The sequence below is a fragment of the Furipterus horrens genome, unplaced genomic scaffold (genome assembly GCF_987537825.1).
Source record: "Furipterus horrens unplaced genomic scaffold, mFurHor1.1.pri manual_scaffold_5, whole genome shotgun sequence".
Classification (NCBI taxonomy): Eukaryota; Metazoa; Chordata; class Mammalia; order Chiroptera; family Furipteridae; genus Furipterus; species Furipterus horrens.
This window is the reverse complement of record NW_028327175.1, coordinates 43,744,855-43,759,660: the sequence shown is the minus strand read 5'-3', so window position 1 is coordinate 43,759,660 and position 14,806 is coordinate 43,744,855. Positions and strand designations below refer to the sequence as shown.

The 14,806-nt window shown below is 38.8% G+C and overlaps 3 protein-coding genes across 6 annotated transcripts in view; 2 read left to right on the top strand and 1 right to left on the bottom strand.

The window, feature by feature from the left end:
• Window positions 1–974, bottom strand: part of RAD17 (RAD17 checkpoint clamp loader component) — a 30,452-nt gene extending 29,478 nt beyond the window's left edge. Inside the window, exon 1 of one of the 3 annotated variants that reach the window (XM_090276355.1) lies at window positions 788–974. In XM_090276355.1, coding sequence (XP_090132481.1) covers window positions 788–803 — 16 coding nt within the window. In that variant the 5' untranslated portion in view covers window positions 804–974. The remainder of the gene's footprint in view (window positions 1–787) is intronic. The other 2 variants (XM_090276354.1, XM_090276353.1) reach the window with 2 other exon arrangements.
• Window positions 731–14,449, top strand: AK6 (adenylate kinase 6). Of its 2 annotated transcripts, none has more exons than XM_090276359.1 (5): window positions 731–1,082; window positions 2,925–3,017; window positions 11,580–11,638; window positions 11,741–11,886; window positions 13,988–14,449. In XM_090276359.1, exons 1-5 carry the CDS (start codon window positions 1,058–1,060, stop codon window positions 14,178–14,180), a joined length of 516 nt encoding a protein of 171 aa, XP_090132485.1. In that variant the 5' UTR covers window positions 731–1,057; the 3' UTR covers window positions 14,181–14,449. The 2 variants fall into 2 exon arrangements, with proteins under 2 accessions (XP_090132485.1, XP_090132484.1); XM_090276358.1 differs by lacking the exon at window positions 731–1,082 and adding an exon at window positions 1,218–1,277.
• TAF9 (TATA-box binding protein associated factor 9) lies at window positions 2,951–5,085 on the top strand. Its single transcript, XM_090276356.1, has 2 exons — window positions 2,951–3,017; window positions 4,046–5,085. Exon 2 carries the CDS (start codon window positions 4,063–4,065, stop codon window positions 4,855–4,857), a length of 795 nt encoding a protein of 264 aa, XP_090132482.1. The 5' UTR covers window positions 2,951–3,017; window positions 4,046–4,062; the 3' UTR covers window positions 4,858–5,085.
• Window positions 14,450–14,806: the final 357 nt, after the last annotated feature.

The window sequence follows — 14,806 nt, the reverse complement described above, 5'->3', positions numbered from 1 at the left end:
AAGACTATATATCTTACTGTATATTTTTCCTATAACTGTTTTCCTTATTTGAACATATTAGGAATTTCTTTGACAGCAGTTTTCTGACTTTCATAATTCTTCAGTGTTTATACAAACTAGTAGATTCACCATTTTAAGTTAGCCAGAAGGAAAGTTTTTTTTTAAGGTCTATAAACTTATAAATTGGAAGACATATTGGACTCATAGTTTGGAAGCATAATGTGTAAATACTTCCACACACTGTATACATACACATACAAATCGTTCACGACTAGGTAAGTTTTTTTGCTTTGGAGTTTCAAAGGGGTACACAGGTGGAAAAAAACCACCTATTTGAGTAAACATAGCGGGCAGGTCGAAACAAAAGGCGCAGGCTGTTGTTAAGGTAAGGACTCTAAGTCATTCTTCGACAACACCACTGACAATCACCTCCTTGAAAAGGCAGGTTACTGTGCCTGACGAAGCCACGTTCCTGAAATGAGACGTCAGAGGCAGACGAGACCTTCGAGAATATTTCTAGCAGACCCACACCACCCTACACACTGCACAGGGTACACTAAGCTCAGACAGTCGTGCAACGTAAAGCTACTAATCGGCGGAGAGCCGAGATGGGCTCCTGTGCCCCGGCTCCGGGCCAGATGTCTGCACCCCAACCCTCCTCATTTCCAAATGACATGGGCAGGTCGGGAGGAGGAGCGATGAGATTCCAGGACGGCCTGAATGCAGAGATGGACTCGCGTCACTAGGACAGATATATACGCCACAGCCGCAACCGCGGCGGCCTTACTTGCAGGCAGCTGCATGCCCTCATGGGCGAAGAGGAGCGGAGGAGCACAAGCTCTGCTCCAGGCGGAAGGGCAGCCAACCGACCCCACCAGGGCTCAACGCCGAGCCCCTCTGAGGTCCCGCCTCCCGGGGACCTTCCAGACTCGTCGGCGCTTCGCGACACAGCCAGAAGGGCGGGAGCAGCCAAAGGAGAGAGCGACTTAGGCATCCAGCGCACTGCCTGACTCGAATCGTGGTTTCCCCCTTCTATTTTTCTGCCTGGAACACGGCAATGAAAGTGGGTCATAGAAGGCCAGGTAACCAATGCTCGGTGACTGGAAGGCGGAGATGGGTCGCGAGCGCCGCGCAGGCCCTCGATGACTCCGGGGCCACTGGCGCTTGCCGCCGACCGCCCCTTCCGGTTCCTATCAGTTGTGCTTAGGGCCCTTATGCCGAGGTTTCCAGAGCCGTCGCGGTGAAGACCATGTTGCTTCCGAACATCCTGCTCACCGGTTAGGGAGCGCGGCGGGGAGGGGCTGGACAGTGGGTCGGGTCCGGACGCCAAGTGCTCTCGAGCCTCGGGCGCCCGAAGGGGATCGTTAAGTGTTTTGTTTCGAGACTAGCCGAGAGCCGCGCGGCGTAGCAGTTGTCAGGTTCTCAGACCCGGCCCTCGCGATTGTTGAGCGGGGAGGGGCCGGCGGGGGAACGTCAGTTCTGTTTGCCGGAGGCTGCTCGGTGGGGTGGAGAGGGGTAAACCAATCCAGCTCCCATTTCTGGCGAGCTGACTAATCTTTCTGAATCTGGTTTTCGTTTGTAAAATTGGTGTTGATATTTTTATTTGGCCGGGTTGTCTTTGGCTCTTGGAGGTCATATTAGTAGATCTGTTACCGATGGATGCCTAGTTTTTAGGCCTTCCTGGGCGTTCTTTCATTTTCCCTTTGTATCTGAGTATCAGCTTTCGGTAAGAGAGTTAGGGTGTTCGTGGCGTACGGTGATTAATTTGCTGTTTGTTTGTTGAGTTAGCATCAGAGACTTTTTTTTCCTCCAAGAAGAAAACAAATTATCTACTGAGAACACCTGGTCGTTTCTCGTACAAAGGATGCGGTGAAGTTCCCGTGGGGCTCCTTCTGGTTCTTTGGATCCATACCCAGGGGGCCTGTTACATGTGAGGAGTGCTAAAATGCCACCTGATGGAGACGCTCTTTGTGGGAAAAAAGCTATAAAGTTTTTCTCATTTAACAAAACATAAGCTGTTGGACGCGCACAATTTTTGTCTTGTTTCTGAGAACTGCAAATTAACCTCAACAAATTAACCTTTAGCCTTTAATATTCCTTAAAGGAAAAATTGTACAACATCTAAATTGATTGGGGCAGTCAGTGTCATGCTTTTTAACATCAAGCCATATTGTCAAAAATCTGTGACCATTTTGTTAAAAACATGGGGAGTCCAGGATCCAAACGTGGTATATTATAAGGGGAACTTAAGGTGAACACTATTGTCTTGTCTATAGAGATTTTATTTATTCTTGTTATCTTGAATTATAATAAGTTTTATTCCAATGGCATTAAATCTGAACAGCTGAAAGTGATGCATTTGATTATCTTGAAGTCCAGTAGATATTAAAAAGGGAAAGTGAAAAACTGTATAGTGTTACCATTTATGTGAAAGGGAATGTACAGTATGTACGTATGTATATATGCATGTTATGGTGCACACATAGTATGCTGTCAGATGTACATATGTGTGGATGTTTACACAAACACATGCATAGGACTTCAAGAATATAAGGAAGACTAGGGAGTCTGTAGTGGAAATGAGATTTGTTTCTCATACTGCTTAATTTTTTTTCATGAACAATTTCTTAATTTTTAAGTAATGATAATTTATTTGAGATAGCTGGTTTTACTCTGGGAATTTCCATAGTGGTGCCATGCAGTCTGTGAATTGGTATCAGAATCGCCCAAGCCCCACTGCTGACAGAATCAGATGCACTGGGTGAGATTCTGACATCCAACAGGCTTTGAGTAAGTTAATTCACATAGGATGGCTAATTTTGAAACTTTTCATTTCAGTTGTTAAGAATATTAAGAAGGGCAGGTAGGTGGCTAAAGTCTAGTAAGTATTTCATGAACAGTATTTTCTGTGGCTTGTCTTACAGGTACACCAGGGGTTGGAAAAACCACGCTTGGCAAAGAACTTGCATCAAGATCAGGACTGAAATACATTAATGTGGGTGCTTTAGCTCAAGAAGGTAAGGGACATTTTGGTGTTAAATTTGTTTTTGAAAAGAGAGAGAGAGAATGGAGTATTAGTACTATACTGTCAGAAGGTACAAAAAGCAGAGAAAGAATGCCATTAAGGAATTTATGCTCTATTGAGGACTCATAATAATAGGAAGTACAGTCATACCTCGGTACTTGTCAGTTTCCAAATTTATCAAACCTGGTACTCGTCACATTTTGATGAGGAAAAAAATGTTTAAGCACTCAGCATTTGCTTGGGACTCGCTTGGGACTTGTTGCACTTGCTAGAACTTAAATGAATCGCGACTCTGTTCTGCAAAAGAACATGCTTCATTGTTTGGTACTCCTCGTTTTCAGCACTCGTCTTGAGTTCTGAACGAATTAATGAAGAGTACCAAGGTACCAGTGTATTAAGTGTCTAAAGCTGTGTCCTAGTTATTTTAACCATTACATAGCCCCCTGATTGGCTAGCAGTTCTTGTGGATAGTAACAATTGGGAAGGTTTCCATGAAGAGATTGATTGGACTTAGGTAGAATCTGAATATGAGGAAGAGAGAGATTGTTTTGAGATGGGTGAACAGAAAGGTTCAAGTGAGGCTAAGTGTAATTGTGGAACTGATTATATTGATCTCACTGAAAGGAAAGAGTATTCTGAACTCAGGTAGTAGTACATGACTGTCTTATATTTTCTTAGATTAATTTGATAGTTGCATGTCTGTTGGAACTGCCATATTCTAAAATGATACATTTTTTTCTTATTTTACCCTGTTTCCCCCCAATCTATATCATTCCCTTATTGTGTCTTCACCTTTTTATATTCTGTAATGATTTGTACAAGGTAGAAATGCAATACATTTAAGTAAAGGGAACTTTAAGTGTGCATCATTCAAATTAAAAAGATTTAGCATATTTCTAAAATTTAAATATATTTTTTAAGTGTAACATTTAAAAATTTTTAAGTTCCTGACAGTTGCTACTAAAGTAACTATTTCATATTTGATCTAATGTACGTATTTGTTTTAAATGATCTATAAAGTCTGATCACCGGATATCATGGAGTCTGGCAAGATGGCTTCTCCCAAGAGCATGCCGAAAGATGCACAGATGATGGCACAAATCCTGAAGGATATGGGGATTACAGAATATGAGCCAAGAGTTATAAATCAGATGTTGGAGTTTGCCTTCCGATATGTGACCACAATTCTAGATGATGCGAAAATTTATTCAAGCCATGCTAAAAAAGCAACTGTTGATGCAGATGATGTGCGATTGGCAATCCAGTGTCGTGCTGACCAGTCTTTTACCTCTCCTCCCCCAAGAGATTTTTTATTAGATATTGCAAGGCAAAGAAATCAAACCCCTTTGCCATTGATCAAGCCATATTCTGGCCCTAGATTGCCACCTGATAGGTATTGCTTGACTGCTCCAAACTATAGACTTAAGTCTTTACAAAAAAAGGCAACTACTTCTGCAGGAAGAATAACAGTTCCACGGTTAAGTGTTGGTTCAGTTACTAGCAGACCAAGTACTCCCACACTTGGCACACCAACCCCACAAACCATGTCAGTTTCAACTAAAGTAGGGACGCCGATGTCCCTCACAGGGCAAAGGTTTACAGTACAGATGCCCACTTCACAGTCCCCAGCTGTAAAAGCATCAATTCCTGCAACCTCAGCAGTTCAGAATGTTCTGATTAATCCATCATTAATTGGGTCCAAAAACATTCTTATTACCACTAACATGGTGTCATCACAAAATACTGCCAATGAATCATCAAATGCATTGAAACGAAAACGAGAAGATGATGATGATGACGATGATGATGATGATGACTATGATAATCTGTAATCTAGCCTTGAAGCATGTTTAACATGTATACTTGATCTTGAATCCACTGTACTAAGATTAAACACGCATACCGGATGTTTTCAAGTTGTGTTTTAGAAATCTGGAATAGTATTTAATGAGTAAATAGTTATCATAGTTTTTAATTTAGATACTGTATTTTCTTTAATAGATTTCATAGTGGTTTTTCATCAGCCTTTAAGTGTAAGAAATAAAGTTGCTATTCATCAATTTGATTGTTGGTACTTTGGAAGTTACATTTTTAGAACCTATTTTATTCATCACCAACAGCAATAATAGTTCTAACAACTTCAGTTGTTTCAGTCTATTCTTTACCACTAGAATGTCATCTCTAGGGTCTTCAGATATTTCAATCATAGTATAATCTCTGGCGTATAAGTCATTCTTATGGGCCATTCTCATTGAAGTATCACCATGTTTCCTTTTTGGAGAGAACACTGGATCAGGACTTTTATCCATAGTGAATCTTCATCTTCCTCAATTGCCCAATTTCTTCCCATATCCCATTTTTCTATCCCTTTGGTTATATTTGAGGACCCTGATGTGTCTCTCAGTATCTCCTCACTTTAAAATTTTTAGCTTTGGCTGGGTAGCTTAGTTGGTTAATAGTTTTGTCCCAATACACCAAGTTTGCAGGTTCAGTCTTTGGTCAGGGCACATACAAGAATCAATGAATGAATGCGTAAATAAGTGAACAACAAATTGATGTTTCTCCCTCCCTCCCTTCCTCTAAAATAAAGAAAAAGTTTCAATCTCTTGCAAGCCAGTTTTCTGCATTCTTGCATTTTTTTAAAGATATTATTTATTTTTAGAGAAGGGTAAGGGAGGGAGAAAGAGAGGGAAAGAAACATCAATGTGTGGTTGCCTTTTGTGCGCCCCCAACTGGGGACCTAGCTCACAACCCAGGCATGTACCCTGACTGGGAATAGAACCAGTGACCCTTTGAGTCACAGGCCAGCACTTAATCCACTGAGCCACACCAGCCAGGGCTGCTTGCCATATTCTTAAGTCAATGTCATACTTTTACTTTTAATCCAGGTCTGGCATTTAAATTAGTTAATACAATTGTTCATTATTTGCTCTTTGTACATAGCTAGGAAGTCTCCATTTTATACCTATGTAAAATCTGGTTTTGTTTCTTTGCCTGTTGAACTTGACAGTTTTTGACAAGTGATTTAGAGTCACCTACAGTAATTTCCAGTCATGTCTTACAGTACCAATCTCACCTCAGTTTAACATCTAAACTTAATGAAGTTGCTATATAATCTATCATGAGTAGCATTCCGAGGAACAGCAATACTAAACCATTTGGTCCTCTCCTACTTGTATTCACCATTGTAACCAGTTGTGTGTTCACCTAACAGTGTAAAGTCTCAACCATTTTATTGATGAGATGAAATTTACTCCTTAAATGAAAAATTTTTTCCCCTCATAATGCCACATAAAGAGATTTCTGGTCTGACTTGATGTGGTGTTGGATGAGGTACTTTATAAGATTTCTCATAATGTACCAGATTTTTTTTTTATGCCATTTGAATGTATCTTGAGAATCTTGGTCCAAAATATTGAGATATCCAGCCATCTCTTTTTTTTTTTTTTCAAAATGGTGATGTATTTTAAGGAAAACCATGCAATCATGTATAAAGCAGTAGTTCTCAGCTAGGGGTGATTTTTCCCTTCAGGGGACATTTGGCAATTTCTGGGGACATTTTGGTAGTTACAAGTGAGGTTGAGGGAGTTGCTAGTGACCTCTAATGTGTAGGGGGCAGTGATTCTGCTGAACATTCCACAATTCACATCTACTTCCATGACAAAATTATCAAGCTCAAAATGTTAGTAATTAAGGTTGACAAGTTCTGCTATAAATGAAGCTGGTTTTAAACAAATGTTTAAATGGTTGTTTATAGCCTTTCTAATAATCATATTGAATTGCTGTATTACAGTTGAACAACATGGTTTGAATTGCATGGATCCCCTTATACATGGATTTTTCAGTTGACATGCACAGTTCAACTCCACAGTTGGGAATCTATGTGGAGGACTAACTAGTTATACATGGATTTTTGACTTTGTGGGAGGTTGGTCCCCCTAATCCCTGCATTGTTCAAGGGTCACCTGTATTTTTAAGAGATCCTTATGCCACTTGGAACGCAAGCGGGACAAATTAGTTAGGAAATTAAGGTTAATAAAACTATTGGGAGTCCTAAACATTGTGTGACTAAGAATGCTTTCTTATCCCTGTTCTTCCAGTCTCTCAGATTCCTCCTCACTTGATATCCTTTCCCATATGCAATTATTTAATTACACTTACTAGCATCCTTAATTTTCCTGCCACCAGTTTATCAGTCTGAAGCCTCTGTAGATCCAAAGTAATAATAGATTGACATTGGATCCATTTCAAATAGAGGTGGTGAAGCATAGCTGGACCCTCAACACTTGTAATCTTGTTTCTAACCTAGCAGGGGCGAACTGCTGTTGTTTTTATAGGAATTACTAGCTAAAGATTAGCTCACAAACCCTGAAGTATTTACTATCTTACTCCTCCCAGAAAGCCCTGGCTGGTTTGGCTCAGTGGATTGAGCGTCGGCCTGCGAGCTAAGTGTCGCTGGTTCGATCTTCCAGTCAGGGCACATCAGAGAAGGAAAACTCTGACTCCAAAAAACCTCCGCTGCCTTGCGGCATACCTCTTCAGGGGAAAGGCTAAGGGAGTAAACCCCGACAGAAAATCCGGAGCCGGAGTCCCTAAGGCGGTTTGACGCTGTAGTCAACACCGGCAACTCCTGCGGCGCACCTGAAGCCAAGCTGTATTGACTCCGTCTTTCCCTTGGATCCTTCAGCTGCGAAGAGAGGGGGGGTCTGCTGCATGGGCAACAGCAGACCCTCCATATCACCCTGCCCAGGCTCTGTAGCTTCAGCTTCACTGGAGAGGTCCAGCGTCATCGCAAGATGTCGATTCAACACGGGAGGAGACAGATACCATGTCACTCCCGAGTCGGACTGCACAGCCATTCTCGGTGGTGCAGATAGACTCTTAAGAAGCTACACCATCGTCTCTCGAGACGGACGGCTGCCGACGACGACGACGACTCCTCCCAGAAGTTAGCCATCCTCGCTTTAATCTCTTGTGTTCCGTATTTTTCCTCCACTGAAAGCCTTTGAAACAACTTTCTCCATTTGGTCTTCAACACTGCTCTCTCCAGTCTGCATCTTATCTCCCTCCCACCATACACCTCTCTCCCTCATGATTACACTGCAGACATCTGGTAATCTCATTCACTTAGGACTGACCACTCCCTTTTTACGCAAGTTTATAACAGCCCATTTCTAGACACAAATGTAGCCTTCTGGATAGTACCCAGACATTTTCAAATCGGCCTGTTTAAAAAGCACATGCTCTGATGTTATCCCTGACTGTACTTGCCCATTCCTGATTCCTGTCCTCCACATACACAAACACATTGACACAATACGCAGATCCATTTGACCTTCAGATTTTGATACGTTTGAAAAGTCCCTGTAGACTACTATCCTATTCCTAAGACAACTGGTGCTGTGTTCCTTTGGTACCCCTATCCCATTTTCAAAACCATTTGTGCTGAATCTCCTTCAGTATCTCTTAACCTTCCTCCTGAACACCATCATGCCCTTAAAAAAAAACAGGGAATGGGGAAGAAAACCAAACCAAACCAAACCCTGGCTGGTGTGACTCAGTGGATTGAGTGACAGCCTGTGAACCAAGGAGTTGCTGGTTTGATTCCCAGTCAGGGCACCTGCCTGGGTTGTACGTGAGAGAGCATCATCTTGATGTTCCAAGGCTGCAGGTTCAATCCCCCGTCAGGGCACATACAAAAACCAACCAATGAATGCATAAATAAGTGGAACAATAAATATTTTTCTCTAAAATCAAATTTAAAAAATTTTAAAAAATGGGAAGCAGGAATAACATGACTTGAACTTCTTACTGATAAAATCCACCCTCCTTAATGAAGTATAGGAGATTATGAACTAGCCAGTCTACCCTCAGCCTTACCTGCAGCCGCTGTCCACTATGTCCCCTGCAGTCTGCCCACAGTGCACTATAGTTTCTCACTCAGACTAGGATTTTTCCACCTCCATGTCTTTATGCATATAATTCCCTTACATGTAGATGCACTTATCTGCCTTACAAACAACTCCAAAAAACCCAACTCAGGTGTCACATCTTTGTTGTTAACTTCCCTAAGCAGAATTTATTGCCTTTTTCTCTACATAAAAGGCCAGGTATCAAAACACTCAGTCCTTCTAGAACAATTAACATCTTAAACTTAATAAGTTTCTTGGATTGAGGTAAATATGTTACCAAAGAAAAAATACCTGAAAATGTATAAGTATTGGCAATTGCATTGAAATGAATAACTAGCATTCCAATATCTTCAAAAAACAGCTTTCACATAGTTATGAATTCTAGAATGGCAGTTAAAGAAAATATATCTTGACTAATGACAGCTAGGAAGATCTTTTAAGGTAAGAACTTAGCCTTTCAACTCTAGCTCCACGATCAATATTGTTTCCCTGCAGATAATATATCTTTAAGTTATAAAACTTCTGTTTAGGAAACTGAGTGATTTTCTAAGATTTTGGTAATTTAATCATCTTTGCTAGATTAAGATCCTATGTATAGACAACTATAAATTTGATCTCCGATTGAAACTTTCTGAAGTAGCATACATTTTCCTGTTTTTTGGTTTGTTTTGGAAATTTAAAATAAAGTTTAGAATACATCAATGTCTCTCCATTTCCTATGGTACAGGTTATAATCATCACTCACCCAAAATTCTGCAGTAGCTTTGATATGGTATCCATGCTGCTGGAGATTTACTTACTCCGAACTCTGTACAAATCGAAATGATTTTTAGTTGAATTTATTGAGGTGACATTGGATAATAAAATTATATAGGTTTCTTTAAAAAAATTTTTTTTTATCCTCACTCGACATTTTTTTCATTGTTTTTAGAAAGCAAGGGAGAGGGAGAAATATCAATGAGAGAGAGAAGCATCAATTGGTTGCCTCCTGCACATGCAGGGGTCAAACCCAAAACCTAGGTATGTTCTCTGACCAGGAATCAAACTCACAACCTTTTGGTTATGGGACGATGCTCCAACCGAGCCACACCAGCTGGGGCAGCTGGTGTTAGAATAGGTATTAGACTACCTATTTCTTGAACTTTATTTAATTACAAAGTATTTCATCAAGTTAGTGTATCCAGATTTAACTTCCCCTTTTATTAATATTTTAAGTCATTTTATCACAATCTTTTTCTGATTAGAAATTAAATGACAGAGGAAATCTGAATGGGTATATATATATATATATATTTTTTAATTATTTAAAAAATACATGTCCAGAGTTGATTTACTATATATGTACATATATAACTAGCATAATGCATACAAAGGCTCACTTTAACTTGCACCCCTTTAACAGCTGGGGAAGTCCAACATTTTTTCATGTATGTTTACTATCTTTTCCATCCTGTGTGAATTCTTATTCTTGTTAAGCTACTTATTTTTATCTTGATTTTTAAGGTCTTTGTATAATAATCTACATTTCAGTCCTTTGTCCTACTACAAAATATTTCTCCCAGTCTTAAGTTTTTTAAGTTATACTTTTCATTGAACAGAGATTTAACATTTTAATTAGTTATTTTTTAAAAGATTTTATTTGTTTATTTTTAGAGAGAGGGGAAGGAAGGGAGAGAGGGAGGAGAAAATAGGTCAGCTGCCTCTCATATGCGCCCCAACTAGAGACCAAGCCCGCAACCCAGGCATGTGCCCTGACTGGGAAGGGAACGTGCAGCCTTTTGTTTTGCTCAATGACACCCAACCAATGTGAGCCACACCGGCTAGGGCCTATTTCTTTTTCTTTTTCTTTTTTTACTTTTCATTTATCTTAGAGAGAAAGAGAAAGAAATGCCAGTGTGTTCCATTTATTTATGCATTCATTGGTTGATTTCTTTTAAGTGTCCTGACTGGGGATCAAACCTGTAGTCTTGTCGCATATGGAGACAGCTCTAACCAACTGAGCTACCCAGTCAGAGCTTTTGTTAGATTTAAATCTGCCTTCTTTAGAACTGGCCATCATTCTTGTTTTGCCTTCTGAAATAAGACATTTAACCCTTGACTTTTGGAGATGTTAGAAACCTAGAAATGAAGATGCTGTTCAGGAGTATCTGGATACTGACTCTCCTTCCCCAGACCCCATGAAGATGTGGCCTCAGTGACAGGAGAGTTCATTCCTGGAATTGAGAACCTGTTATTTTTAATAAGTTTCATATCCTATACCTAGTAAGTTTGGAACTTCATCTTCTGTGTGAGTGTTTGTCTCCATGTCTCACCTCTTCCCACTAATCTGTAGGTCACCAAAATTAATGCCGTTCTCTTCTAGTAGCCCACAAATTCAGAAATTAGCTATTATTAATTCTTCAGTTGGCTTCAATTTCAACAGCTAAACAGTTTCAGATATGTGGCCATCCAAGTTTCCCTCTAGTCAAAATTCTTATTAGTATTGTCCACTGTATCCATGTGACATCTGTTATGTTAGTGTCCTCCCTTGTGTCTAAAAGAGTAACTGATTATATATTTCCCTTCCTGAAGTCTAGAATTAACTATTACTGAAAGTTACTTAGAAAATACCACTTTAACAAGCTAATGTACATCTTTTTCAGGGCAGTTATATGATGGCTATGATGAAGAGTATGATTGTCCCATTTTAGATGAAGATAGAGTAAGTACAATTTTTTTAAATAAAGTATACATTAAAAAATAGGAAAGTTGACATGTTTTTCTAAGAATCATTCATCTTTTTTTTTCTCCATCTTTCTTATAGGTAGTGGATGAGTTAGAAAACCAAATGAGCGAAGGTGGAGTTATTGTTGATTACCATGGCTGTGATTTCTTCCCTGAACGCTGGTTTCATATAGTTTTTGTGCTGAGAACAGATAATGAAGTATTGTACAAAAGACTTGAAACAAGGTAAGAAAGGAAATACATTGAATTCTTAAAGTATAATATAAACTCAGATTCAGAAATTGGCCAACGTGACTACTTTATTTAGTTATGAACGAAGTCTGCATGGTACCAACATTCTGAATCTAAAAGAAAAAGATGCATTTGTATAACACAGGCATTTGTATAACTGTGTAAATGAATACCTCAACTGACAGTTTGATTGAGTAAAATGTACCATATGGCAACCCTATTTAATATGCCTTTTCCTTAATGTAAAACCTTGCTAGGAAAACAGGCAAACCAATAATATATTCTTTGCTATTGAGTGAACATTACCCAAATTATCCTCATGACAAGATAACACTTCACAATCTATAAAAATATATTTGAGTTAGTGCCTCCAAGAGAATGTCATAATGCAGAATAACCAAAAAAAAGACACATTTTTGAGGAAAACATTTATTCCACTGACTTTTGATTCAAGCTGTGGGGAAATGAGGGTTCTAAGAAGAATTTAGAGGTTAGGCTCAGGAAAGAAAACTCAGAAATTTGCCTAAGGTCGGATTCAGAATTTGTGGTTCTCATTGAATCAGCTCTGACTAAGTACCATTGGATAGGATACTTGCAATATCCTTACACAGAGGAGTATAGTAGCAAACACTTGGGGAAGGTTAGGTTGGAACGAGACCTGAAACCTTCATCATTTTTCTCTCGGCAGGGAAAAGCCATTAAAAGTATTTGAACAGAGAAGTAACAGAGACCATATAGTACATATGCTTTTATCTCAAATAAGACTATTTAAAATTCTATTTAAAAATTACTGTTTTTCATAAATAGTCAAAGACTAAGGTATGAAAAAACTGTTGTTTTTTATTTTTAGCCATTGAAACAGCTCTATTGAGATAAATTCACATACCACACAATTCACCCATTTGAAGTGTGTAATTCAATGGTTTGTAGTATCTTCACAGAAGTGTGCATCCATTACTACAACCAGTTTTCAAAAATGTTCATCACCCCCACTCCAAAAAGAACCCCATGCCCCTTTGCAGTTACTCTCCATTTTCTGTCACTCTCCCAGCCCTAGGCAACCAGTAATTTACTTCTATCTCCGTAAATTTGCCTATTCTGGACACTTCATATGAATGAAATCATACAATATGTAGTCTTTTGTGTCTGGCTTCTTTCACTTAGTGTGATGCCTTCAAGATTCATTTGGGTTATCAGCATGCATCAATACTTCACTTCATTCCTTTATTGCCAAATAAGATTCCGTTGTATGGTTAGACCATATTTTATTTATCAGATATGTGATTTGCAAAAGTTTTCTCTTCTGAAGGTTGTCTTTTCATAAATGAATCACCTTTTAAGTAGCTTCATCTAATTTTGATTTTTTTATCCTCACCCGAGGTTACGTTCATTGATTTTACAGAGGAAGGAAGAGAGAGAGAGAGTGAAACATCTGTTTGTTGTCCCACTTATTTATGCACTCACTGGTTGCTTCTTCTATGTGCCCTGACTGCAGATTGAACCTCAACCTTGGTTTATTGGGACAGTGCTCTTACTAACTGAGCTACCCAGCTAGGACAGGACTGTTTTTATATTTTTCACTAGCTAATTGGTTGGCTAATTTACATACCTGCCTAAAGATTACTTAAGTCTATTTTTTCCAATGTCTTTGGAATTGGTGGAGATATATCTAGATGATCGAGTACCAATTAGTGTATAGTATTTCAGTCTCATGCATTTCATTTTATGCCATCTATTTGTTTTATCTGTCCATATTGTAACTGCTCTAATTCTTTTAAAATCTAGGACCATAACGATATTTCTTATTTATGTCATATCTCAGAATGTGGCTTGAGATAGATAGATATGTTTGCTGAGGAGCTGACAAAATGTCAGGTGGGGGGAACTTCAGACAAACCTAAACATTGATCCTTAGTTTAACCTTCTTGTCAAGCCCCTCATTTATAGGTACCACTCTATTTTCTATGGGTAAAAGGCCTACAAGAATATTTTTGTGTGATTTTTTTTTGTGTACTTCATAGTGTTCAATTTCTGATATGTTTCCTAAAACTCCAATTAATACCATTTGTTTGCTTATCTTCTCTCTGCCTTCTAGGGATTATAATGAGAAGAAACTAAGAGATAATATTGAATGTGAAATTTTCCAAGTTCTTTATGAAGAAGCATTGGCATCGTACAAAGAAGAAATAGTGCATCAGCTGCCCAGCAATAAACCAGAAGATCTAGAGGATAATGTCAATCAGATATTGAAGTGGATTGAGCAATGGATCAAAGATCAGAGCTCTTGATTTACAAGACTGGCCACTTTAGAATTACTCTTAATATTTCTCTGCCCATATCATGTAAATTGTCTAATTATCAGTAAAACTTTTTTATTAAAATTGTGCTGCAGAACTAGTAGGTGGATAGTATAAAGGTTTATGTTTGGGTTTCTTTTTTCTATGAGAAGGCTAAACACTGTAAAGTATAATGAATATAAAGCTATTATAGACAGAATAAAAACTGTCATCATTTAATGATTTAATTGCTAAAGAATAAATAAATCTGACCAAATGTATCGATGGATATCTTTTAAGTTTATTACAGACGAAAAGGAACATGATCTCTTAAAACTAAAGTCTAAAGATAAAGCATCAGTTTCCATTTTTATTTCTCTAAAAAAAGTAAGGACATGGCAATACTTACAACTCTGTATAAAATTCAAAAGGTACAAAAGGTTATACTGAAAAGGTAGGTTTCCTTCCAGGCTACCCCTGCTCTTCAGCTACCCCACGTCCTGTCCCTTTAGGAAATAATGTTTCCTGTATTTCTTTTCAGATATTTTATGCCTGCACAGTGTGTGTGTTATGTGTGTACATATTTTTAAGCATATGGTAGCATACCATGTACACTGTTCTGTATTTTTTCACCTAGT

Coding starts and splice junctions, on each gene's coding strand:
- TAF9 (XM_090276356.1), top strand. CDS start 4,063: ATGGAGTCTGGCAAGATGGCTTCTCCCAAGAGCATGCCGAAAGATGCA.
- AK6 (XM_090276358.1), top strand. CDS start 1,250: ATGTTGCTTCCGAACATCCTGCTCACCG. Junction 11,639..11,740: donor CCATTTTAGATGAAGATAGA/GTAAGTACAATT, acceptor TCTTTCTTATAG/GTAGTGGATGAGTTAGAAAA. Junction 11,887..13,987: donor TACAAAAGACTTGAAACAAG/GTAAGAAAGGAA, acceptor TCTGCCTTCTAG/GGATTATAATGAGAAGAAAC.